The 25,418-nt window shown below is 41.4% G+C and overlaps 1 protein-coding gene across 1 annotated transcript in view; it reads right to left on the reverse strand.

The window, feature by feature from the left end:
* The window catches only part of LOC124798838 (leucine-rich repeat-containing protein 43-like), a 90,161-nt gene extending 66,537 nt beyond the window's left edge, over positions 1-23,624 (reverse strand). The window contains exons 1-2 of the mRNA XM_047262369.1: positions 23,463-23,624; positions 14,866-15,066 (exon numbers count right to left, since the gene is read on the reverse strand). Coding sequence (XP_047118325.1) covers positions 14,866-15,066; positions 23,463-23,624 — 363 coding nt within the window. The remainder of the gene's footprint in view (positions 1-14,865; positions 15,067-23,462) is intronic.
* Between the last annotated feature and the right edge of the window lie 1,794 nt (positions 23,625-25,418).

Below are 25,418 nucleotides of genomic sequence, written 5' to 3' on the forward strand. Positions count from 1 at the left end.
CTGTGACAACATTCAGATTTGATTTCATTAATGTAGAGGTACTTAGATACAGCGATATGTATATACTGCAATGATATTATTCTTATGTGTATTCTTTCTTTTGTCACAACGATCATTGACGTACTTGTATCTCTGAATTTTGGGTGCGTAAGCGGTTATTAGTGAGTCAAGCTTTGGTCGTCATGTTGAAAATACGCAAATTGTAGTCAGTTTATGAAATGTGAACTTTAACAGTGAGGAAGATATTTCCAAGTATGTTTTATATTGTGAAGTGATGTTGCAACAAAAGTAATAAAAAAGAAGTGTAACTTAAATTCGGAGTGCTGATTACTTTCTTACATCACCATTGTCCTAACTTGCAAAAGTTTAATCTTCAAGAATGATTTATGAAAAACATCTATAAAACTTTTGAATATCGCAGAATAACACCTAGGCCTCTTTGCATCCGAGCTTGGAATCATCACTACCTAGATTTTCGACGATTGAGCCATGAGTTCACAACGAGACCAGCGTGGGAAACACGAAAAGATGAGTGCCTAGTTTATCCATTATTTCAAGAAATGACTTTATTAACTGTGCTCTAATGACACCTGCCACATAATATAACTTTGTTGTTGCCCGAAAATGCAATATTTAGCAGCGTGCGCAAAACTACAATCGTAATTAATTTTTGACCTTTGTTGTGGTAGGGTTGTTAGATCACGTATCAAAATCGAAGAAGCAAGAATTTCGTGCTCACATTCGTAGACTTCAAGAAAGCCTATGATTCAGTAGACGGACCAACAGTGATTCAATTTTGGGAGGAGATGCGTTTGTATATAAAATCGAGTGACATGACACCTTAGACAACACAAAATACAAGGTGAAATTCAGAGGAAAGCTTTCAGAGCCCTTCAAGATGAAAACCAGTATTGGACAGGGATAGGGATTCTCCCCTTTACTCTTTAACTATGTCCTTGACAAGATGATTAAGGGAATTCTGACGAGACGTGAAGGGAGTCGGTGGAATCCTATTCGGGTGCAGGAAAACATGTATTGGTGTAGACTGTAATTCGTATGACTTATTATGTTTTACATACTTGCATTTTAATTTATTTGTTTTACACAGTGTTATGTTCATGTACGCACCTTATGGCTAGTTTTGCGCGACATCTGGTTATCTTTTACCACATTAGCGCTGTCTGTGCTTACTAGGCTGTCGTACACATATTTGTGTGAGCACTAAACACCCTACTGTGCCGTGCGCAGTGGATACCACGATTATACTTTTGTAACCGTGGTCCTACGCTATGCTACTATGGCGGTGTCTGCTGATGTGCTATAAGTAGCAAACGGTTTATTGAAATTTGATGAAGTTTACCCGTCTCCTTAATACTCGGGGTGGCTTACTATCGTATTGCCTTTCTTTTAATTAGTTCCAACTTTCATTCTTTATGTTTCTATGACGGATGGGCTTCATATCCAGTTACTTTCGTGTAAGTTTTCATACGTGTTTTAATTTATTTACTCGCGTAGTCGTACTAGACAGGAGAATGCCCCCAGCCTCCCTCCCCCCCCCCCCCGTTCTTTATTTGTTCTTAATGGACTGTTTTCTTGTTTTGTAGACAATCTGGTGATGCCGCAGAAGGTCGAAAAGCGTTATTGAAATTAAATAACTTTGCAATCCAGACTTTTCTTCAATTTGAAATAACTCAAACCGTTGCTGTACCAGTCTGCCAGAATGGAATGGAACCGATTTTATTTTAGGTTGTTGAATGCAAGCTAGTAATGTGTGATCTGTTACTATCACTTGTGTAGCCTGAAATGTTTTTAGTTTATGAGGGTACCAAAATAGTATCGAGCAAATTGCGCCCTGAATTAAATTGTAGACACTGTGAAATTTATGTAGCAATAATGCATTCCGGTTTAAAATTCTGCTGTACTGTAACTTAAGTTTCTGTTGATTATTAATACTGTCTTGACACGCTTTCTGTCGACAAGATGGATTTGTTCCGTTTGTTACTTTCTAATGTAGTCAGTGAAACTTTCATATAAAGAAGAAACTTAAAGATAGGAATTGTCACACCTGAAACACTAATTAACTGTTTGATACAAATACTGCAGCTGCAAGTGCAAGTTTATGATTGGAAATGCTGTAAAGAACAACTGTGGTTTTATAGTTGACTGCATCCCACTGTTAAAATGTCATTGATAAAATGAAGTAAGTGCAACCGTAATACTTGAGATCAGATGATGTGCAGATGGCAGCACGGGCCTACTGCTGGTAAAATGGCTACTGAAAAGGCTGCTTCAACATTAGTATTTATCTGAACATTTTTAGTTGTGAAATAATGAAATTTCTTAACTATATTTTAAGCCACTGGAGTGTTTAAGGAAGAAATGTGTGAATAGCAACCGAACATGCTGTATAACTGAAGAACAATAGACGGAAAGTAAAGATAAAGTTTTATATTGATGTCACCTCATCAGTAATGATATCCACTACTGATAAATGTTAATAGTAATTATCAGTTACATATGACTGGATGGTAAGTCTGTAGAAAATATTATTCTATACTGTAAATAGTAGATTTCAGCTATCAGTCGTCCTTTGGAATTTTTATTGGAAGAGCTAGATTACGGCTAGAAACTAGCCATTGTCAATGCATTATCCTTTTTTTTTCCTACCTACTGGATCAGAGTAGTCCAAAGACCGTGTTACACACGGGAAATTTACACGCTTCAGAACGTTAAACCCATCCAGCAAAACTCTAAAATCGAACGGTTTCATTCATTTACTGAAGACGGACTCCTTCATTTGGAAGGTAGATTTCAGTTTGTAGACCTCAACACTGAGCAACGGCGTCCAGTGCTCTTTGATGTGCCACGTTACTTACGACACACCTCGTCTTTCACACAGATGTTAAACTTCGTAATCTTACTGTCAGAATTATGTTATCCGAACTTCTAAAAGAATTATGAATACTTAAAGGTCGTCAATCCATTAAAAGGATCCCACATACATGTTTACGATACATGAGCATGAAGACTCAAAGACGACAACAAACTGGCGCTTCCAAATCCACAGATCGAATGAGACCATCCAAGTGGTGTACTGTCACTGGCATATACTTTGCATGTCCTCTCTAAATCCAGATAGACATTTTCATGGAAAAGGCTTATATAACTCTCTTCATTTGTACAGTAACATGTGCTGTGCATTTAGAACTCTACTCCAGTACGAACATCGACACACTTTTGGTAGCCTTACAGAGATTTGCTAGCAGGCATGGATTGCCACATGCTATGTACACTGGCAACGCAAAGATATTCCATGTCTCAACGCAGAATTGTCTGAACTGTGGAACTGACTGAACACCTAAGAGACACATCGCTTCCTCGACACAAACGAAACCACTTGGAAGTTCAACGCCCCTCGGGCATATTGGTGGGGAGAATGGTGGGAGAGGCTGGTGGGCACCGCCAAGCGATTCTTGTGGAAAATGATGATGACGATGTCTGATTTGTGGGGCGCTTAACTGCGCGTTCATCAGCGCCCGTACAAATTCTCAATCTGTACACAGTCCAATCTAGCCACTGTCACGAATGCTGATGGAATGATGAAGACAAAACAAGCACCCAGTCCCCGGGCAGAGAAAATCCCGAACCCGGGCGGGAATCGAACCCGGCACCCCATGATCCAGAGGTAGCAACGCTAGCCACTTTTTCTTTTTATCTCATTTTGTACGTAATTGTTCGTTGAATATGTTCGGGGCGGACGTCCCATGACACCTGTTGAAGTTCGTCGTTGATCCGTTCACTCAGAGTTTTTTTCTTCCTCTGACCGCACACGCTGAGCTACCGTGCCGGCGTCACAAGACCACGAGCCGCGGACTTTGTGGAAAATGTTGGGATGGAAAATGTTGGGACGATGAAGATTACCAGCAGAACAAGACCATGCCACCTTGGTCAGCATAATAGCTGCACTAAACTCGAAGTCTATCTCGTATACGTGGAACCTCTGACACGGGCACACTTTCTGGTCGGTGACGAACTATTGTGCCCACTGGACCAGAACCTACTGTCACACACGGTCTGACCAAAGAATTCAAACTACGCCAGAAGCTAGCAGACGTCTTCTGGGAAAGAGGGACCAAGAAAAATATCATGGAACCTAGAAGCTTTCACGAATTAGATGTACGTCTGCAAGAAGTGTCGACGTCCAATTTGGTAACCCAGCTTTGCGTACTCCAGAAGGACAGCAGATAGCACCCACGGAGGTTGACAGGGGTTGGGAAGATTCGGTAAAATGATACACACAAAAACGTTTACGAGGATATCTTTGATTGATGTAATGCTAGTATCTGTGATCTGGTTTACTGCAAACTCCTTGCATTAAAAGTTCTGTGACGGTAAATAAAAAGAGTGGTATACTGAAACAACTGCATTCTATCGACATAAGTCGACCGACAAGAGTATATGAAAATGGAGTTTCAACCATCCCACTGAATCAATTCATGAACGCTGCTTCATGGTTTCAGGCCAAACGTCAGTTCATCAACTGTTTCATTCCGAAACCTTGACGCATGTAAATTATATAATGGAACGAGACACAGTATACACCAATCTTTGTACAATTTCATTAAAGCAACAATGTTAAACAATAACATAAAGAGGAAACAGTATTCGTACCACCAATATCTTTGATATCGTGGATTTGCCACTTAGTTTTTAAAAAACTGCAATTTTATGTCACTGACATATAGCAAGTAAATAAACAAGGCTCAAAAACATCCTCTTGGTGATGAAGAATCTATTATTGCGCACAAAAAAATAAAGAACAAATAAAACTGCATATTTTATTTCGCACAGAAGTTCGGCTCTTTTAGCCACATCGCATATCATATATTATGTTTTTATGTTAATGTAAAGAAAGTTTGTTCATTTTCCCGGAGGGACATTAATTTAGTTACATCTTATCACTATTAACAGATAAGAGATCAGAAAAAGTGTTGTACATCTGCACATAAAACATTCTGTGATTTAGCTGACAGTTATTGTTACCCACCTATCATACAGTACAGGAAGTGCAGAATTATTCGAAACTACTGACTGGCCGAAGTTGGTGAATACCAGATACTGCTACAAAGACAATTAAATTGAGAGTCACTTTACAGGAAGGTGCATGAGACATGTTGTTTATTGGTACCTCAAAATGTAGTAGATTTCTTCCAGCTTCTGGTCTCTGACAAAATGATCGGGACTTCCTCCCTTACGTTGCTAGGGAGTGCATTACGCGCTCCCTTTTGATGCTAGAAAACCGTTAAAATTACGCAACGTGGCTCTCGAAAAGATAATAAGGGAATCGCTCCAGAAGAATATTAAAGGGAACGATGGTGAGAAAATCACAAATCTCGTATCGGTCGGCGACGTTGCCCTGTGGTCCAGATCTACACGTAATTCCTGATGCGGGTGAGTGAAGATGTGGAGGCAGCAGTGAACAAGACTGGTATTCTGGTGATGAACTGAAGACTGAGTATCTGGTGACGAGCAGAACTGATTTCAATTAAAGAGATTTACTTCAGGCAGTGTTAATAAGAAATTGACCCCACAAAATGGTTCATAATTTTAAATATCTGGGGGAAGAGAGTAATCTTAACGAGGGTGCATCGTGTGAGGCAGAAATCAAAACGAAGTTCCAAGACGAAAAGCATGCGTACTTCACTACTCAGTCAGTTTTTTTATGTCGGGTAGTCTCTCAAGTCATTTCATACTCCAGCAGAAGGAAATGCTGATCAAATTCGTAGGATTGTGTAGTTGCGAAACTAGGAGTGTCCGGAAAAAGACTTAAATAATAATCTAGTTTTCGAGTTCGGCTCGGTACAACATGAGATCACTGGAAAACGGAGAATCCAGCACAATTGTGAGCTGGATGAAACCTACACAGCCAAAGTTTTGTTGGCTTGATGTAAACCACCCGCTTATATGAGTAGGTCATACCGCTAAGATGGATAAACACTGATGGCCTTTCACATCCACAGATTTTAATCCCCATGGAAGAAGATTACTAGGTAAAGTGAAGGTAAGTTGGAGTGATGATATCGGTGAGAATTTGCTGTAGACCAGCTTAGAGGGTGATTGGTTGCAGAAAGCAAGAAATAGAGTCCAGTGGAAGAGGAGCGTTGTGGCTGTGCACGGTGATCTGGCCCTCATCGCGAAAAGAAAGCTAAGTAAGACTAGTAATGCTCCTCCATGCTGAGCTATGAGACGTCGTCGACAGAGAAGGTCGACTACGCCATACGCTCCAGATTTCCAGTAATTCATTCTTTCTCAGTAGAAATACAAGTAAGTACTTGTCGGCCAAGTTCCAGTTGACTAACTAGGGGAGGCCGCCAATTGTGAAATTCTGATTCGATTCATACTGCGCATAATAAAAGCTCATGGCCAGAGGTGTAATGTGGCAAAGCACCAACATGCACTTCTCAGCCGTTGTCGAGAAAATCGATATTAACTGTCGCTGCGCTGCCGCTGCGGTGAAATACTCTCTACGATTAATTGTTTCCTACAGCGTCGTGGCGCAGCGGTAAGCGCTCGAGTTTTTAATCCGAAGGTCGCCGGATCGAATCCCGCGCCATGCAACTTTTTTTTGTTATTCGTTTTTTTGTAATTCAAATGTATACACACACACACACACATTATATATAATTCCCGGCAATCAGTTGCAACAATTATACATATAATAAGTTGTTGAAAGTCGTTTGTCGTGGAAAAATAATACTTGAAATGAAACACAATATCACAAATAATATTCAAGTGGATACAATTTATTGAAAAGTTCGGTATATACTGGCACATCATGAACAATTAGTGACCAGAAGTAGCTGGAGTATCGCACAAACCAGAGTGATAGTTATCATAGAAACATGGAAAACAGAAAACAGCACGACATCGAGCATATCTGATAAACGATGCGTTTTTACAAGAACAATTGTTTTTTAAATTACCTGTTGGGAAACACACCTGATTGACATTTTGAAAAATTGTTCTATCGTTCGTCAGGTTTGATGCACACCACGCGTATCGTATCATATCGGCAAAATTCGGAGAAGACAATTGGTGGTGGACGATGGATTGGATTTTTATACAATCGTCTCTGGAGGTGATGTCACGGTTTCGCTCGATTAAAAAAGCACAATTTTGGAGGCGCTTGATCAAATTTTTTACCTGCCGGTAAAAATACACGTCACACGGTTGGACGAGAGGAGTGCACTTTGGTAACTTCTTATCGTCCTGGAACATCTCATCGTATAACGCCGAGTTCGTTTGCCCACCCCAAGAGTCGATCAGAAGGAGAAACTCTTTCTTTTGTACGTATGGTTGCAAAGCATTACGCAAGAAGTCCATGAACAAACCCGTTGTTAGTTTACCGGATTTGGAGGATGTAATACCAACGTTGGTATACTTCTTGGCGTACTCGTCGACTGTTTTCTGTACTCTGGGTCCAAACGTACCTGTGGACTCTTGGAGGCATAGGAAAACAAGAGGCAAGACTCGTCCAGACATCGTGATTGAATATTGCGCCGTATACGAATGCGTCACCTTGTTCATGTCGTGCCTGGTTACCAGGACAGCCTTTGACCCTTTTTCGGCGAGAGTTCTGTTGAACGTGGACTGGTACTGGCACCCTGACAAACAAAATATAAAAATATAGTTTATATAAGAAATATACGAAATCTGTGTTGTCAATCATATATCAGATTATCATATTCTATCATCATATCATATGACATTTGTGAACAGCTCTTTACGTACCTGTTTGATCAGTATTAATTACGAAATCTTTGTCGAAGTTTATCAACGTTCGCGTCTGGATCCGATATGTGTCCGCTGCGGCCAAAATTTCGTCTTGGGTAGCCATCTCTTCCCGGGAAACAAATTTTGTGATTTTCCGTTGCCGAATACCATGCTTCTTTTTAAATTCGGTGACCCATGTTTTTGAAGCTTTGAAGTTGAAATCAGGGAACTGACTTGCAGCGCCCAAGGCCCACTGCTGCAGGTTTCTGGTAGTAACTTGCTGGAAGTTTTGTCGAGCTTCTACGAAGCGATCATGCACCCATGAATCGATGGTACAATATTTATCAAATTTGCTACCGCCACGTTTGATTTGCTCTTCCCACCTGGATAAATAGGCCATATTTGTCAAACGAGAGCACCCCTTTTTTTTTGTAGAGTTTTGAGACTCCAGCCTGGATGTTCTTTGGCCAGATTTACAGCTCTAACTTTGTAATCCAGAGAAATATAATCGTACCCTTTTTTTTCTTATCGTCCGGCTCGTATTCGTCTGACGATTCTTTGGCAATGGGACTCGTTTCAACGACTTCGTAGGCATTATTAGCGTCGATTTCATTAATGTCTATCAGTTCCTCATCATGAAGCAGGGTTTTTTCGGTGAGCATTTGCAGCGTATTCTAGAACATTTCTTCCCCAATTACCATGGCTTCTTCGTTGATTGATGATGACGGTTCTGCTGCGATGCGATTACTGTTACGAAGGAGGCTTTCAAAATACACCAACGCATCTTTCAATTGTTGTTTCGCCACTTCACTGTGTATAGAATCTTCTTCGATCACATCACTTTCATGCGAAGGGCCCGGATCGCTCTCCAATTGTGCCGTCTCCATTTTTCCGTTTGTTTAACAGGATGTACCAAAGCTCTCACGTACGCACTGATTTTCGACGATGTTATAAGTTGCGCTAGGGACCGCATCTACCTTCTTTCGAAGTTAGCAGGCAACTACGCTGTTATGCGGCGGCTCGTTTCGGCCCATTCAACATCTGTCCATCAAGTGCAACGAGCGAGTAACGGAGTTTATATTTCATACTGGGCCCGCATCTCGTGGTCGTGCGGTAGCGTTCTCGCTTCCCACGCCCGGGTTCCCGGGTTCGATTCCCGGCGGGGTCAGGGATTTTCTCTGCCTCGTGATGGCTGGGTGTTGTGTGCTCTCCTTAGGTTAGTTAGGTTTAAGTAGTTCTAAGTTCTAGGGGACTTATGACCACAGCAGTTGAGTCCCATAGTGCTCAGAGCCATTTGAACCATTTTTTTATATTTCATACCTGCCACAGCAAATTTGTGTTCGTGGGGTCTCTATTCTAATTCGAACGTTTGACTTACAATATACGTATTCGTTTCGGAATATCGTTTCTACGTCTCCTTTCAACAACTTATTATATGCATAATTGTTGGAACTGATTGCCGGGAATTATATATAATGTGTATATGTGTGTGTGTGTGTGTGTGTGTGTGTGTGTGTGTGTGTATACATTTGAATTACAAAAAAACAAATAATAAAAAAAAGTTGCATGGCGCGGGATACGATCCGGCGACTTTTGGATTACGAACCCGAGCGCTTACCGCTGCGCCACGACGCTGTAGGAAACAATTAATCGTAGAGAGTATTTCACAGCGGCGGCAGCGCAGCGACAGTTAATGTCGATTTTCTCGAGAACGGCTGAGAAGTGCATCTTGGTGCTTTGCCACATTACACCTCTGGCCATGAGCTTTTATTATGCGCTGTATGAATCGAATCTGAATTTCACAATTGGCGGCCTCCCCTTGTAAGCAGCAGTTATGGCATGATCATGTGTATAAATCAGGTCTGCAAGCGATCAACGCCTCCACGATTCTCCACCAGCACCAAATATCGTCTTGGGAGTGCAACTGCCGCATCTCATTCGCTTGTCAGCTCTCTTTGCCTTTAATTTACGGAAGAGACCATTGTCAGTCTTCTTTCAACGTTAACTTGAAAGACAAAACTCGTAGAAGTACAATGTACAATGAGAGTAAAAAAGATTGCCCGGCCCGAAAAATTTAGAGTCCAAGAACAGAGCACTGCGCATGCTAATGTTCAGAAGTGCCAGTGTTCACAACTCTAGTGGTCTGTGGAGCTTCAGCTTTGTGTTTACATCGTCAAATAGAAGCAATATAATAGTCAGGGTGCACTATATGTCGAGATTCATTGCAATTTAACTCATCGTAACTTTTCTTTTGAAAATCATTATTCGAGCACTTAGAAACGGGTGAAATATAAGAACTGCACGTAGGTTAAATTACTACAACTACGAACGTTTCACATCATTCAATGGCTGAGCGGATGCCGGCGCCGTGAATCAACGTGTACTAGCAGCTGGTGATCTGCCCTCTCTAATTAAAAAAAAAAAATCCTGAATGAATGGATCAACGATGGACTAGAACGGATGTCGTGAAACGTCCGCTCTGAGCAAATGCAACCGAAAATAACGAACAAAGCAAGACTAAAAAGAAGTGGATATAGGCTGACGATATACGAACATAGATGACGAGCATTAGAATCTAACTGTGCTCAGTTATCACTTTTTTTATTATTTACATCTGTGCAGGTAATATTTTGAACCTTAATTCACTACAAATTGTGCTGTTGTAGGCTTTTCTAGGTTCCACATCCTTTCAAAAGGTTCATTTTTATAATAATCTAATTTTTAAACAAAAGGACAAATGGTCATAGTAAAAATATCAAAAATCGATGTATTTATTTGTAATTACATCGACCGCCACTTGGTGTCTCTATAGTTTTCTATTAAGAGAAACGTATAAGCTGATTGGCTTACGGGACAGGTCTGCTTCATAATGGCTGATATGAATATGTGTGAGCGACTAATTGCTCTCTTTGAAAACAGTGCTAATGCATCTGCGGCAGGACGGTCGTTATGGTGTTGATGCTTCCTGTTCTTGTTTACTGTACAGATGAGCAACGAATGGCGCCCGCTTCGCAGCCACTTCCGCTAGAAGCGGATACATGAGTTTGAAATGCTGCGGCTGGATGTCTTACACCGGTGCAGGAAATCTGGGACGTATCCAAGGCAAGCTCAAGTCAGCATGCTACGAACATTTCCTTGAAAATACAATCATCCCTGTAGCTCGGCTTTGGTACGCCAACGTGATAATTATCCATCACACCCTAGCATCAGGACTCAGATCTGTTTTCAAAGGGGGACAGCATTATTTATTGCTTTCTGTGGCCTCAGAAGTCACCTGATCTCAGCTCCATAGAGCAAGAATGGGCTCAACTTAAAAAGACTCTGCGGGACAGTTGGTCAAACCTCCCTTCAGGAACTGTGAATACCCTATTGGATTTAGTTCATTCTTCATGGGAGAGAATTGCTATGGATGAGGACTTTTTCCACAGACTCGTAAATTCTACGCCTCGGAGGATCCAAGACGATCTTAATGCCAATGGCATGTGGACAAAATACTGAAGCTGTATCTAACCTTCTCTTCATTTTATTTTATTTCATTTTTCCGTAAAAGGCCTACATAGTTATTAGGCCAACAATATTAATTTCAAAATACAAATCTGCCTGCTACTATACTATTTGTTTCTTATTGGAGATCATAAAAATATCACCTACCAAGGAAAATTATTTTTATTTTTATGGGAGGTCAGATAAATATTGCCTTCCAAGTAAGATTATTTTTAGAGATCAAATTCACAAACCATAATTAGTTATTTAGTGAAGAGAATATTGAAAAAGGTAAAAAAAGAAATTATAATTTAATATCAAAAACTAAGTAAAACACAAAACATTTGCAACGCCATAAAAAAATGGCTGTTGTGGGATTCGATGAGTCGATCCGACACATACGACAGCTACCAGTACAATAAACTGACACGCTGCCAAGGAGCTATCGATGCCTTCTTTTGCGCATAACTGTCGAATTGGTCTACAGTAGCTGAAGAATAAATATTAAACTGTAAACAACAGATACTGGAAGTGACATCCACTCTCTCGCGTAAGCCGCGGGTAGGGTTTAGAGAAAAATGCCAGGCTGCTGCCATGTTTCTCTTAGCTGGAAGCTATAGAGACACGAGCTGGCGGTCGGCGTAATTATAAATAAATACATTCATTTTCAATATTTTTACTATGAGCACTTGTCTGTTTGTTTAAAGATTGGACTATTATAAAATGGAATCTTTTGTATGTGGAACTTAGAAAAGCCTAGAACTGCACAATTTGTAGTGAAGGTTTAAAATATCACCTGCACAAGTCTAAGTAACAAAAAAAAAAAAAATGACAATTGACTCCAGCTGGATTCCAACGCTCGTCCTTTAAGTTCGTAACCCATCAGCCTATCTACTCAGCCACTAAAACAAATAAAAAACGCTCCCCTTTGTAGCAGTTCTACCGACTTGGAGTTCTCATACGTAAACCGTTTCTACGTGTCCGGATAATGATTTTCAAAAGAAATGATACGATGAGTTAAATTGCAATGAATCTCGACACACACTGCATGCCAACTATTATATTGCCTTTATATGACGATGTAAAGACCAAGCTGAAGTTCCACAGACCACAACAGTTGTGAAGACTGGCACTTCCGAACTTGGACATGCCTCTGTTCTTGGACGCTAAATTATTCGGGCTGGGCAATCTTTGTGCCTCTCATTGTACACAAACACCAAGCCAAACACAATTCCATTCACTGTCTTATTGTGAATCTAGAACCTCATTCACCTTGTTATAACAGGTAATATGTTGTCTAACTTGTAGGTTTCGAGGAATCTTAAGATTATTGTTCATTATGAATAAGGTATCCGAAAGCTGGAAGAATCCAGTAGCAATATTCATTACAGTCTTCAAGGCTGAGAGGTTGCGGCCGATATATAAAACTGTTGTATTCACTAAATGCACTTGACGCCAAACAGATAAAGGTGGCATGAAGTGAAGGTGGTTTGCTTCCACGTTGCAACTGCGCGGATTCAACACAGGGCCAAATGAAGATAACCATAGGTATGACAAAAATAAGTCGCAATAATTTAAAATGATTTATTGACAGAAGTTTTAAGATATACTTAAAAGTGGCTTGAAGATTGTGCGTCGCAATATAGTTCAGTTTTCACTTGCAGCAATCTGTCTAGTTACAATAGACAATAACTAACACTGGTTGTATAATATCCAATTTGCCCCTTCTTGGTGGCGACTGTAGATGAGATCGGAGACACTCAATGAGACAGGGTCTTGTTACTGTCTGCCGACTGTCCGAAGATTGTCCTGCTGTGCTACCGACCGAGTGTCCACCTCGACATCTGAGTGGTAAGCGGGACTGTCTGTCATGTGGAGGACTAGAGTTTGATTCCCGGTACTGCCAGGAATGTCTTCTTGGTAGGAAGATTGGAGCGGGATGCACTGAGCGTTATGGTGCCAACTGAGGAGCTACTTCTTGACCGTTATAAGCGGCTCCAGGTCGCGAAAACTGACAACGGCCGGGAGAGCGGTGTGGTGAACCCACGTCCCTCCATATCACATCCAATGACGCCACTGGTGGAAGATGACGCAGCAGTCGCTCAGCACCTACGGGCCAACCAGGGCCTGCGCAGGGAGTTATCACCATCTACTGAATGGAATTGTGTGTCTGCTTATATTCAAGTTTGGTGGATGAATGTCCACTAGACAACTATTACCATGATACAAGGCACATGCGTGTCATATTTCTTTTCCTCTAACATTAACCATCGCAATACAAAGGGTTGGGGGGAGGCGGAGAGACTTTATGCCCACATTTTGGAAATATTATGATCTAGTTAGCTACTTCATATTTTAAAATAAATATTTATTTGTTTTTAATGAATTCTTCTGTCAGATTTCATAAATGTTTTAAATTTTTCAGTTAAACTTAGGCCAAAAATTTAAGTTTTAGCAGTAAATATTACTTTTCCCAATGAATGGCGTCTTTCATATTTTCAGGTTCAGGACCTTACTTATATATTAATGTTGTGAGTAAAAGCAAACAACAATTAACCAAAAATGCATTTTCAATTTTTTTATGGGGGACATAAAGAACCACCCCGTTGGTAATCCACATTATTGGGAGTGCGCTGATATTGTTAAGAGTGTGTTGAAAGATATTTTCGGGTTCTGTATCCTATTTTCACATCTGTATCGCTTTAAAAAGTATGTTGTTAATGTAAGTCAACAACAGTTACCGCATTTTCGATGGGAATAAAGTACAGCCCTCCCCCTTAGTAACGCGCGTTAAGGAAAATGTGTTGGTATTGCAGGCATTAACCATGTTAGCGCCGCGCGGGGTACCCCGCGGTCTGAGGCGTTTTGCCACAGTTCGCGCGGCAACCCCTCCCCCCCCTCCCCCCCCCCGCCCCCCGCCCCTCTCAGACGTTCGAGTTCTTCCACGGGCATGGGTGTGTGCGCTGTCCTTAGCGTAAGTTAGTTTACGTTAGATGAAGTGGTGTGTAATCCTAGTGACCGATGACCTCAGCAGTTGGGTCCCATAGGAACTTACTACCACCACTATGTTACGTCTAATCCGTAGGCAACAACACTTTTCTACGTACGCCGGTCCCATACCTTCTGGAGAAGACAGCAAAAACTACATACTGACCTTTCGCTCCCATCTTTCGGAGACATCTTCAGAGATAAACTGGCAACTGTTAGTCCTCTTCTTTGGAAACGGGTTCTGCAGATGGGAACGAAACGTCAGTGGATAGTTTTACATATAGATCTGACCTCTGTGCTAGAAATCTTGACTGGAGTAAACACCAGCTGCGAAACCATTAACTGTGTTACATTGTTAATCGTCGTATTTTTTTCAGAGTGTAACACTGTTTGTGGTAATCTGTGTGTTGAGGGGAGGAGCTCGTCTCTGTATCGTCGTTGATGACTATCGAAGTGCGTAGGATAGCAAAGATACACACTTCATGCAATGTACTTTGAAAAATTTAGACCCATTTCAGCATATAAGCCATTCCGCCAAAAACCGCCAAAGTAGTTCACAACATTACTGTTTGAATGAGTGACATGGAACAGACTGTAGAGACAGGCACAGTGTTGCCTTACCTTGCCAGACACCACCATAGGGCGTGGCTGCGGCAGCCCTATCAGCCGGTAGCAGAAGAAGAGCAGCACGCCCTTCGACAGGTGGGGCCGCATGTCCAGGTCGTCGGGCACGTATCGGTCCATGTTCCACAGCTCGATGTCGTCCAGGAAGTGCAGACTGGGCGCGTTCAGGATCACGGCCTCACGGTACACCTCGCACATCTGAAACGGTACCAAGGCCACTGTTCAAAGACTCTGGCCGCATATCGTCTTGTACGCGATATGTTGTTGTTGTTATTGTTGTGGTCTTTCATCTCGGTTCTATGCAGCTTTCTGCGTTAATCTATCCTGTGCAAGTTTCTTCGTCTCTTCTTAACTACTGCTACATACACTGGTTGTGCAGAAACACGGAAACAACGCGAGAAAAGCGTGCTTTAACATAAATGCAGGGTGTAGCCAAGCTTGCAGATTTCGCTATTCTACGAACCATGAGCAATGAACTCCACTGCGCAATGTATTCATCGCTTTGCATGTGTCAGTCACGTCGAGAACAGCGTTTCGCTTGGTTGTGATTGCATTATGTGGAAGCCAAGTGATTTCGAACGTACGCAAACTGTTGGTGCTTCTATGGTGGGTGCTTCGGCGACCAAGGAAGCCGAACTGTTTCGTGTTTCAAGAGCCACCGTATCGAAGATGTATAGCGCATTCGGGAAGAGCAGAAGAACGTCATCCGCTAAGTCACAACGCGGACGGAAGTGTTGTTGAGTGATCGTGACGGATAGAGAATTGTGTGACAAAAAATAAGAGGACAATTGCTGCAAAAGCCACTGCAGAAATGAATGTCGCACTCGCGACGCTTGTCAGCATCAAACGACGCGAAGTGAGTTCCATAAGGAGGTAATTGAAGGACGAGCTGGAATTACAAATCCACTCATGCCCGTGACCGGAGAACGTGTTGCCAAAGCCATAAAACCTGGACTATGGAGCAATGGAAGAAACTCATTTGGTCGACTGAGTATTGTTTCGCACTGTTTCCAACGTCTGTCCGTGTTTATGTCCCAAGAGTAAACATGGTGAGGGTTCAGTGATGATTTGGACAGCACATCGTGGTATATTCCATTGGCGCCATTGTTACTCTGGAAGGTCACATTACTGCCGAGGATTGTCTGACCATTTTCCCGTAGTACAATGTCTGTTCCCCTATAGTCATGCTGCGCTTCAAGACGACAGGGCCCCTGTTCGCATAGCTCGCATCGTCGAGGACTGGTTTGTGAGCACGGCGATGAATTGTCGCATTTCCACCTCAGTCACCGTTACCTCATCGTGGCACTAAGTTACAGGAAGAATGGTATAAGATGTCCTTGAAACCGTGCAGAACATTTATTTATGCATTATGAGACGATTGGAAGCTGTTTTGAATGCTAACGTTTATCGTACACCGTGTTGGGGATGGTAATGTGTGGTATTTTTGGTGTATCTTCATTCAATCTCTGCACATTCACTTCAGCCTGATTAAAGTGGCCAAGGCTTGGTCTTTTTCTACACGTCCCTCGGTAATTCTCGATAAAATGTCCTGGTTTCATGACGCTACCTAATGCCTGTCGATTGAAACAGTCGTACGTCAACATAGTTTCAAACGACAAGGTGTGGTATTTTTGGTGTATCTTCATTCAATCTCTGCACATTCACTTCAGCCTGATTAAAGTGGCCAAGGCTTGGTCTTTTTCTACACGTCCCTCGGTAATTCTCGATAAAATGTCCTGGTTTCATGACGCTACCTGATGCCTGTCGATTGAAACAGTCGTACGTCAACATAGTTTCAAACGACAAGGTGATGCCACAATATACTGTTTTATTAACAGGCTGATCTGGTGGTTGCTAATCAGCTGGTTTTAATTTGTAGACGAAACGAACTATTCACGTTTCGGTAGTTCACTTCTATTAATACTGCCATTAGTGCTCTGTATTGCTATTGCTTCAAGTTGAGGAAAGTGTGCAGCGTTTAATACGGTTTACCAAATAATTTGAAGTTTAACTTGCTATTTTCTTCATGTCGTCAGTCTTTCGACAGATTTGATGGTTTCCTCCATCTTTTTTTCCTCTCCCGCTTTGTTTTCTCTTCGAAAATCTCCTAGGCATTTTGTAATTTTTGTTTACTCCTGCAACTGTCTTCTCCTTCTTTTTCTTGTTGCATGTTGTTTCGGATTTGGTATTCTTAATGGTATTGGATAACCGTATGTCCTTCAGACGTCACCATTCCTCCCCCCCCCTCCCCCTCCCTCCCCCCCCCCCCCGTGACGGAGTTTGTGGACCCCATCCGTCTTCACCTAGTGTTATCTTATGTGCAATGTGAATGTTTGTGAATCCTGTAACTGTGGTGGAAAGTAGATACCAGTCCGGTATTCACTTACTTGGATGTAGAAAACCACCTAAATACGACACTGAAGCTGGGGCAGCACACCGGTCCTCGTCGTTAATCCGCCGGGCGGATTCGATCCGAGGCCGGCACGCCTCCCCATCTCCCGGAAGTGACCGCTTTACCATACTCACCTATACGTAACTATACCTACAGCTTTCCTGCTTTACCGCGTCTTCACTCTCCACATTCAGTCTTTTGCAAGGATGCTGCAGCTGTGCACCAGATATTACACTAGATGCCCATTCCCTTGCTAAGGATTTTTCTCGGCCGTACCTACCATTACCCGTTCATTTCAAATGTACTTGTACACGTAATTTTTAATATCCCATTACAACATAACTTATCAGATGCTTCCAGTTTCTGTTTTACAGTCACCTCTTGCCCATGATTCACTTCCGTAACTGCCATGCTCCAGGCTTACGCTTTAAAAAACTTAGTATTTTAGCCATCATCAGCAACTGTAGATGTATATAACGAAATAATAAGCAAACTGTTGCATAAAAGAAATTTAATTTCTTTACCGGTTGCGAGCACGCAGTGCCCTCCTTTAGAGGGCTGTACGGGGAAATAAACTACAAATAAGTGGAGATCAGAGAAGAATATTAAAATTAAGGACTAAATGCTTAAAACTTTTTAAAAATTTAAAGCTAAAATTGTACTTAGTTATACCTATCGCTTTATTTGCAAGTATCAACAATAACGTGCATGTAGTAAAATGTTGTGGTCCTAAAAATATAGAAGCAGTAAGTAATACAATATTGAATCCATTCACACGTACCAAAAGAGGTCGTAGAAGCTTACATGTGGTTCATGGAGCCTGTACAAATACAATGAAGCGCCAAACAAACTGGTATAGGCATGCTTATTCGAATACAGAGATACATAAACAGGAAGAATACGGCGCTGCGGTCGGCAACACCTACATAAGACCACAAGTGTCTGGTGCAGTTGTCAGAACGGTTACTGCTGCTACAATGGCAGGTTACCAAGATTTAAGTGAGTTTGAACGTGGTGTTATAGTCGGCGCACGAGCAACGGGACACAGTATCTCAGAGACAGCGAAGAAGTGGTGCTTTTCCCGCACGAACATTTCACGACTGTATCGTGAATATCAGGAATCCGGTGAAACATCAAATCTTCGACATCACTGCAGCCGGGAAAAGATCCTGCAAGAACGGGAACAACGGCAACTGAAGAGAATCGGTCAACGTGACAGAAGCGCAACCATTCTACAAACTGCTTCACATTTCAATGTTGGGACATTAACAAGTGTCAGCGTGCGAACCGTTCAATGAAACGTCATCGATATGAGCTTTCGGAGCCGAAGGCCCACTTGTGTACTCTTGCTGACTGCACGACACAAAGCTTTACGCCTCGCCTGGGCCCGTCAACACTGATATTGCACTGTTGACCACTGGAAACACGTAGCCTGGTCGGACGAGTCTTGTTTCAAATTGTATCAAGCGAATGGACGTGTACGGATATGGAGACAACCTCATGAAGCCATGGACCCTGCATGTCATCAGGGGACTGTTCAAGCAAGTGGAGACTCTGTAATGGTATGAGGCGTGTGCAGTTGGAGTGATATGGGACCTCTGAAACGTATAGATACGACTCTGACAGGTGATACGTGTGTGCATCTTGTCTGATCACCTGCATCTGTTCATGTCTATTGTGCATTCCGACGAACTTGGGCAGTACCAACAGGACAATGCGACACCCCTCACGGTCAGAATTGCTACAGAATGGCTCCGGGAACACTCTTCTGAGTTTAAACACTTTAGCTGGCCATCAAACTTCCCAGATATGAACATTATTGAGGATATTTGGGATGTCTTGCAACATGCTGTTCAGAAGAGGTCTCCACCCCGTCGTACTCTTACGGATTTGTGGACAGCCCTGCGGGATTCATGGTGTCATTTCCCCCTGACACTACTTCAGACATTAGTAGAGTCCATACCACATCGTGTTGCAGCACTTCTTCGTGCTCGTGGGGCCCCTACACAATATTACGCAGGTATACCAGTTGTTTGGCTCTTCAGTGTTGTATAAAGAAGCGAAACAACAAGTGCAGACATCATACCAGAACAGAAGCTAATCAACTAATGAGATACGTATCTTGAAGTTTTCCTCAGGGTGGGGGTGAAAGTACGATAAAATAATAAAACAAAACAACTGTATTTGTCATGAGGCATAAAAAAATGTAGGTGGACATAAGTAGCGTAATAAGTAATATAAAAAAGTAATACAAAAACCTAATGATAAATCAAATAAGTTAATATCAACGACAAGTGGCGCTGTGGATGAGAAATCTGGGAACTAATCTCGAAAGACCCGCAGCTTTTTCAGGAGCACCGCATTTTGCTGTATGATTTTTATTGTTGCACTCTCAAATAATTCAGTAGGTATAAGTATGACCGTTTTGTATCTTTAAAAAAAATTAAAAATTATTAAACTTTTCGTTCTTAATTTTAATATTTTTATCTGACTTCTACTTATTCAGACTTCTGAGAAGAGCACTGAGTAAAGAACTTAAATTTCTTCTATGCAACACGTTGATTATTATTTGGTTTTACAGTTTAAAGAGTATTGTCCTTAATTCCGTGCCAATGTGTGATAATAGCAATATTCTTCTGCTGAAGTGCACTGTTTCTCCTGGATGGACATGAATGTGAAATGTATAGATTACATGTTTTTACGAGAAGTATTGTATGAGTAACTTGCGAGTTTTACCAAGGAACAATATATTATGCTACAATGTACGCCTGTTCCATGGAATTGAGATTCTGTGTTTGAACTCTGACCTCTTTTGTCATTACTATACTTCTTCTTGGCTTATGATCTGGACGCGAGCCGTAAGGAGCGTTTAACGAAGGTTCATCTTGCTGTATCAGCCAATGCGAGTTATTAACAAAACTGAAAATAGAGTTGTTTGTGATTTAAAAATTGTGTCCGTGTTGAAATCATTTGTAATCCTAAGCCTTGGTTGTCTCGAGTAGACATGGGCCTTAACGGAAATTCTTCATCGTTAGGCACCATCTTAAAAAATAATTAAGAACTTTCTTTCAACTCATCGTAGAGACGTGCCGCCGGTTAGAAAATTAAGCCTTTCTCTCATATTCTACGAGCCTGGCGGTCGCTGCAAGTGATTTAATAAGATTCACTTTCAGATTATCTCAAAATTACAAGCTAACATCCCAGGCAGGAAGGCCTGGTCACAGGATTCTAGTTCTGGTATAAGATTTTATTTGCAAAAGCTACGCTTGTCATCTTGAATCAAGACGAGACCACGTTTTTGAGTTACGGAATTTATTGTTGTACAGTGAACAGACTGGTGAAATATTCTCTGGTGCTATCAGCACACGACTTTTAACTTGACGTCGACTAGGCATATATTGAGGAGTAACTGTGGTGTTTTAATAGTTAAACAAATGAGTACTTACAATTCCGTAACCCCTGAGGACTGAGCTAGTTTACTGAGTGCTTATACACGTCGGGATAAATTAAACAACATATTACACTGTTGATAATATTCCTACATTAGTTATTTCTCTTTTATGCTGAGCCATTGCATTAATATGTGTTTATTTTTTATATAAGTCACGGCTCATATTCATTCTATTACATTATACAGCTAGTAAAGAAAAAGAGACAACTATTTTTATTTTATTACATTACAGAAGGAAGCTTTTTCTAACTTCACTTTTATTATTCTTTATTTCGGCCATTTCATGTTATTCTACTTTTCGCCAATATGCTGCCGATATGGTTGCACTATCGGTCGGAAAACGGCATTCACGTATCGTACAGCCGTTACGGCGATTTCCATGACACCAGCGGCGTACGTCGGCCCCACATAATGCCACCCCAAAACAGCAGGGAACCTCCACCTTGCTTCTCTCGCTGGACAGTGTGTCTAAGTCGTTCAGCCTGAGCGGGTTGCCTCCAAAGACGTTCCGACGGTTGTCTGGTTGAAGGCATATGCGACACTCACCAGTCAAGAGAACGTGATGCCAATCCTGAGCGGTCCATTCGGGATGTTGTTGGGCCGATCTGTACCGTGCTACATGGTGTCGTGGCTGCAAAGATGGACCTCACCATGGACGTCGGGAGTGAAGTTGCTCATCGTGCAGCCTACTGCGCACAGTCTGAGTCGTAACACGACGTCCTGTGGCTGCACGAAAAGTATTATTCAACATGGTGGCGTTGCTGTCAGGGTTCCTCCGAGCCATAAGCCGTAGGTAGCTGTTATCCGCTGCAGTAGTAGCTCCTGGGCAGCCTGAGCGAGGCATGTCATCGACAGTTTGTTCGAACAACATCGCTTAGGTTCACTCCGAGACGCTTGGACACTACCCTTGTTGAGAGCCCTTCTTGGTACAAAGTAATAGTGCGGACGCGATCGAACGCCGACATTGACCGTCGAGGTATGGTTGAACTACAGACAACACGAGCCGTATACCTCCTCCCTGGTGGAATGACTGGAGTTATTCGACTGTCGGACTCCCTCCGTCTAATAGGCGCTGCTCATGCATGGTTGTTTACATCTTTGGGCGTGTTTAGTGGCCTCTCTGAACAGTCAAAGTGACTATATCTGTGATACAATATCCACAGTCAACGTCATGAGTTCTGGGAAGTGGGGTGATGCAAAACTTTTTTTGATGTGTGTACCTTGAAATCGTTGCCCTACAGACCTGCTGCCATGACAACTCGGATGTTGTGCGCCTACCCTCTTGGCAGCGCGCGACGCAGTTAACGACGCCTAGCCCCTTACGCTGAGGGGTGCGGACATGGGTTACTATGTGGATTGTTTGTTATGAACCACTCTACCAGTGCTCTCATTTTCTACTTTCATTTCAGGTACACTTGTATACTGTGAAGCTACTGTGAGTATTCTTATGTCCTTAAATGTCTGCAACATAAGCTTGGGTAGGCTCCAGCTATTATTCTGATGTTAAGTGATTCGTTGTTCTTCCTTCTACTACTGTTTATCGCTTTCACGTTAGCTCAGAATACGGAGTAAGAGTGTAGAGAAATAAATATTCTGTTCAGCAAGTGTTATAGGTCTTGTTATTTCCAGTCTCAATAGATACGTCTCCTGTAAACATTAGCATTGATAACTGTTCACCCTATACTGTTACTTGTTTTCCTAAACCTTTTTTCACTCCTTTCACAGCTTTGTTAACTACTTTCTTTTTTAACACTCCATTTTTGTCTCCCCCAGCGACACATACTGGAGATTATTCAAGTTAACCGTAAGGCATAGACCTTTAATACTGTTAGTCTCAGACTTTCGAACAACTCATTAGACTGTTGAAGGCTTTCTCTGTGTCACCAAAGCATATACAGACAAAAGCTGTCCTGACTTTCATTATACTCCTTCTACGCCAAGTAAGGTCTGGTACCCTGGTACCTTTACCTCTCCTGCAATCAAACAGATCATCTTCCAGAATTTCATCACAGTTTCCTCCTACTTTCCTGTATGTTTTTGCGTGCAAGGCTGATAGTACGACAGTTTTCACATTCACCCTTTTCTTATTTCTTCAGTAGAACGATCAGAGTGCTTCTTTGGAAATGTTATTGCACTCCTCCAGTTTCGCCGATTTTCGACACCATATCGCATAATAATCTTCTACTTCATGTACCTTACACGAGTATCAGTAACGTAGAAGGAAGGTTTTTTTGAACTCAAATAATTCAACACGCCGTATCTAAGTCTTTGGAGGAGTTAGTCATAATGCACCATCTCTGCTTCCGATGATGTCGAATACAATTAATCCAAGAAGCGAAACAATGGTCTCATTAAAACATGAAATTTAAGGAGAAGAAAGTCTTTGTAGCTATTGGAGTCCATGTTGCACAGGAGGAAAAATTTCACGTTACTGTTTCTTATGTAGTTTCTTATTGATGTAAATAAGATCCGTAGATTAATTACTTTTGGTAGAAAACGTTTAATATTATGCGAAATCTTTCCTCTAGGAGTCAACACACACACACACACACACACACACCACACACACACACACACACAAGAACAGAAAATTAATGGTTCAGTAAACGAAGAGTATTGTGTAAGAAGTAGAATCTCATCATGAGCAGTACATGCAGAGAAATTTTGATTTGAGTATCCTATGTTATGAGTCCATTGAAGGACTTTGTATAAGGGAAAGAGTTTGGAAAACCGTAAAATGAAAACACTTACAGAGCATGGGTTTCCCTCTAGACGTAGGCTGCGGAGATGTTTCAGGTCCCGAAGCGTAGTTAGTACGTCTTCCAGGACACAGATGTCGTTGTCGCCCAGGTCGAGCGTGCGCAGTTGTTTGAAGCAGTCGCCCAACAGATGGAGGTTGCTGTCTGTAATCATGGTCACGGCGCTTACACAGGAACTAATGTATGACTTGCTCGGAATTATTACGCTATTTAGTGTACCTTATTTCATCTGCTAGTTAATATGCCTTGCAACGATATACATAAACTGCATGGCAACCATATTTTCGTAAGATGTACTTACATCAGTGTATCACTAATTTCATACTTTAATACGACAGAGATAGTCAATCAGGATAACTATTTACCGGTCAGGGTATTTTTGTACTACTTACCACTTTGGTTTCAAATGGCTGCTGCCCCACACACTCCGGTTATTTAATACTGGAAGCAACAGTTTTTTTACCTCTGTGAGTTCCAGTTATTATTTACGCTGTCTTTCCAACTTCCTACAAGCTGTTAGGCTCCTGATTATCCTTTAACTGAATTGACTGTGAAGAAAGCAGTGATTTATGTTGAACAATGCCAGTTTGATACAAATATCTTGATATTTCAAAGTAAACCTGCAGTACTGAATTAACAATGTTTGTTTTTACTTCTTATTAACACCTGATCTCCTTCTGGAAAGATCTAAATTTACCCAGAGCATTAGATACAGGGAAAATTCTTTGTTTTTTGAAGATTCGTCTTAAGTTATCCTGAATGACAGTGTAGCTTTGTCCCGGCATTAAAATCGAAATTTTATTTTAAGAGTTGGTACTAGTTAGTTCTAGTTAGTAAATATTTTCAATTTTCCAAGCACTCAATAACTACAGATGTAAAATGTTACAATGTCTGTTGTGATGTGTAATTTATTCTCTTTCGGTATTTTTAAAAAATCGTAAAAAGTGGCACAAAACTACCCCGGCTGCCAGCTGGGAATGTTAATTACAGAGTTACTTATCAAAGGAAGTGTTAATGAGAATAAGCCTTCGTGTATGCGAAGAAATGCTGTAGAAGACATGAAATAGTTTACTGGCTTTTTTCCTGTATATGGGTATGGATAAAGTATGGCATGAGAAGGTTTCGTTGAGCTGCATGCAGACTTGTGAAACTTCGGTGCCTGATGATATATGTATTTCCCATACCATTCCAGATGATTACCTGTTCAGATAATTCACTTTATTCCCTCTATTCGAAAAGACCTTAATGGAAAGTGAACTTCGCCAAAAAGCAGGTCGATGAAGTATGTGTCCAGCTTCTAAGTTGTTCCCTCTTTTATTACGACTAAATTTCAGGAAAAATTCTGTTTACATTCACCAGAACGTTGGAAACTAAATAAAATAAAAGTGTACTACTTATTTACTGAAGAAGAGAGTCAACTAATCGGTAAAAATATTAGAACATTACCTTTTCAGTCTAAATTAGAATTTATGGTGATGGCAAAAATCGGATAATAGTTACTGTCAAGGGTATTGCAACGTCACCAGTTTACTTTCAAGACGCTCCAGACATTTTATAACGATTATAAAGGCTAAAGGCAGTGTCAAAAAACACACATACCTCACCGTGAAGAATAAGTAAAGCGCATATCATTTTGAAAGTTTTCCTATATTCTTTTCTGTTAGTGCACTAAGTTTTCATTGTGTATGAGACGACTTCCAAGGAAAGTTGCCTAAAGTCGTATGCCAAAACATACAATGTGTGTGTCCTTCGTTCCTGATTGCGAGAGACGTCTGCTGAGGTTGCCGTTTTATCTCCGAAGATATCTTCCACAGTCGTAGATAACGACAGGGAATAGTTTTATATTGTGATCACGGTCTCTCAGCTCGAATGTTTTTAATAAAATTAAGAAATGTGCCAAGTTGTCACACTATCAAACCTACAAAAGAATCTGACTAATTAAGTAAAA

Source organism: Schistocerca piceifrons, chromosome 5, assembly GCF_021461385.2.
Source record: "Schistocerca piceifrons isolate TAMUIC-IGC-003096 chromosome 5, iqSchPice1.1, whole genome shotgun sequence".
Classification (NCBI taxonomy): Eukaryota; Metazoa; Arthropoda; class Insecta; order Orthoptera; family Acrididae; genus Schistocerca; species Schistocerca piceifrons.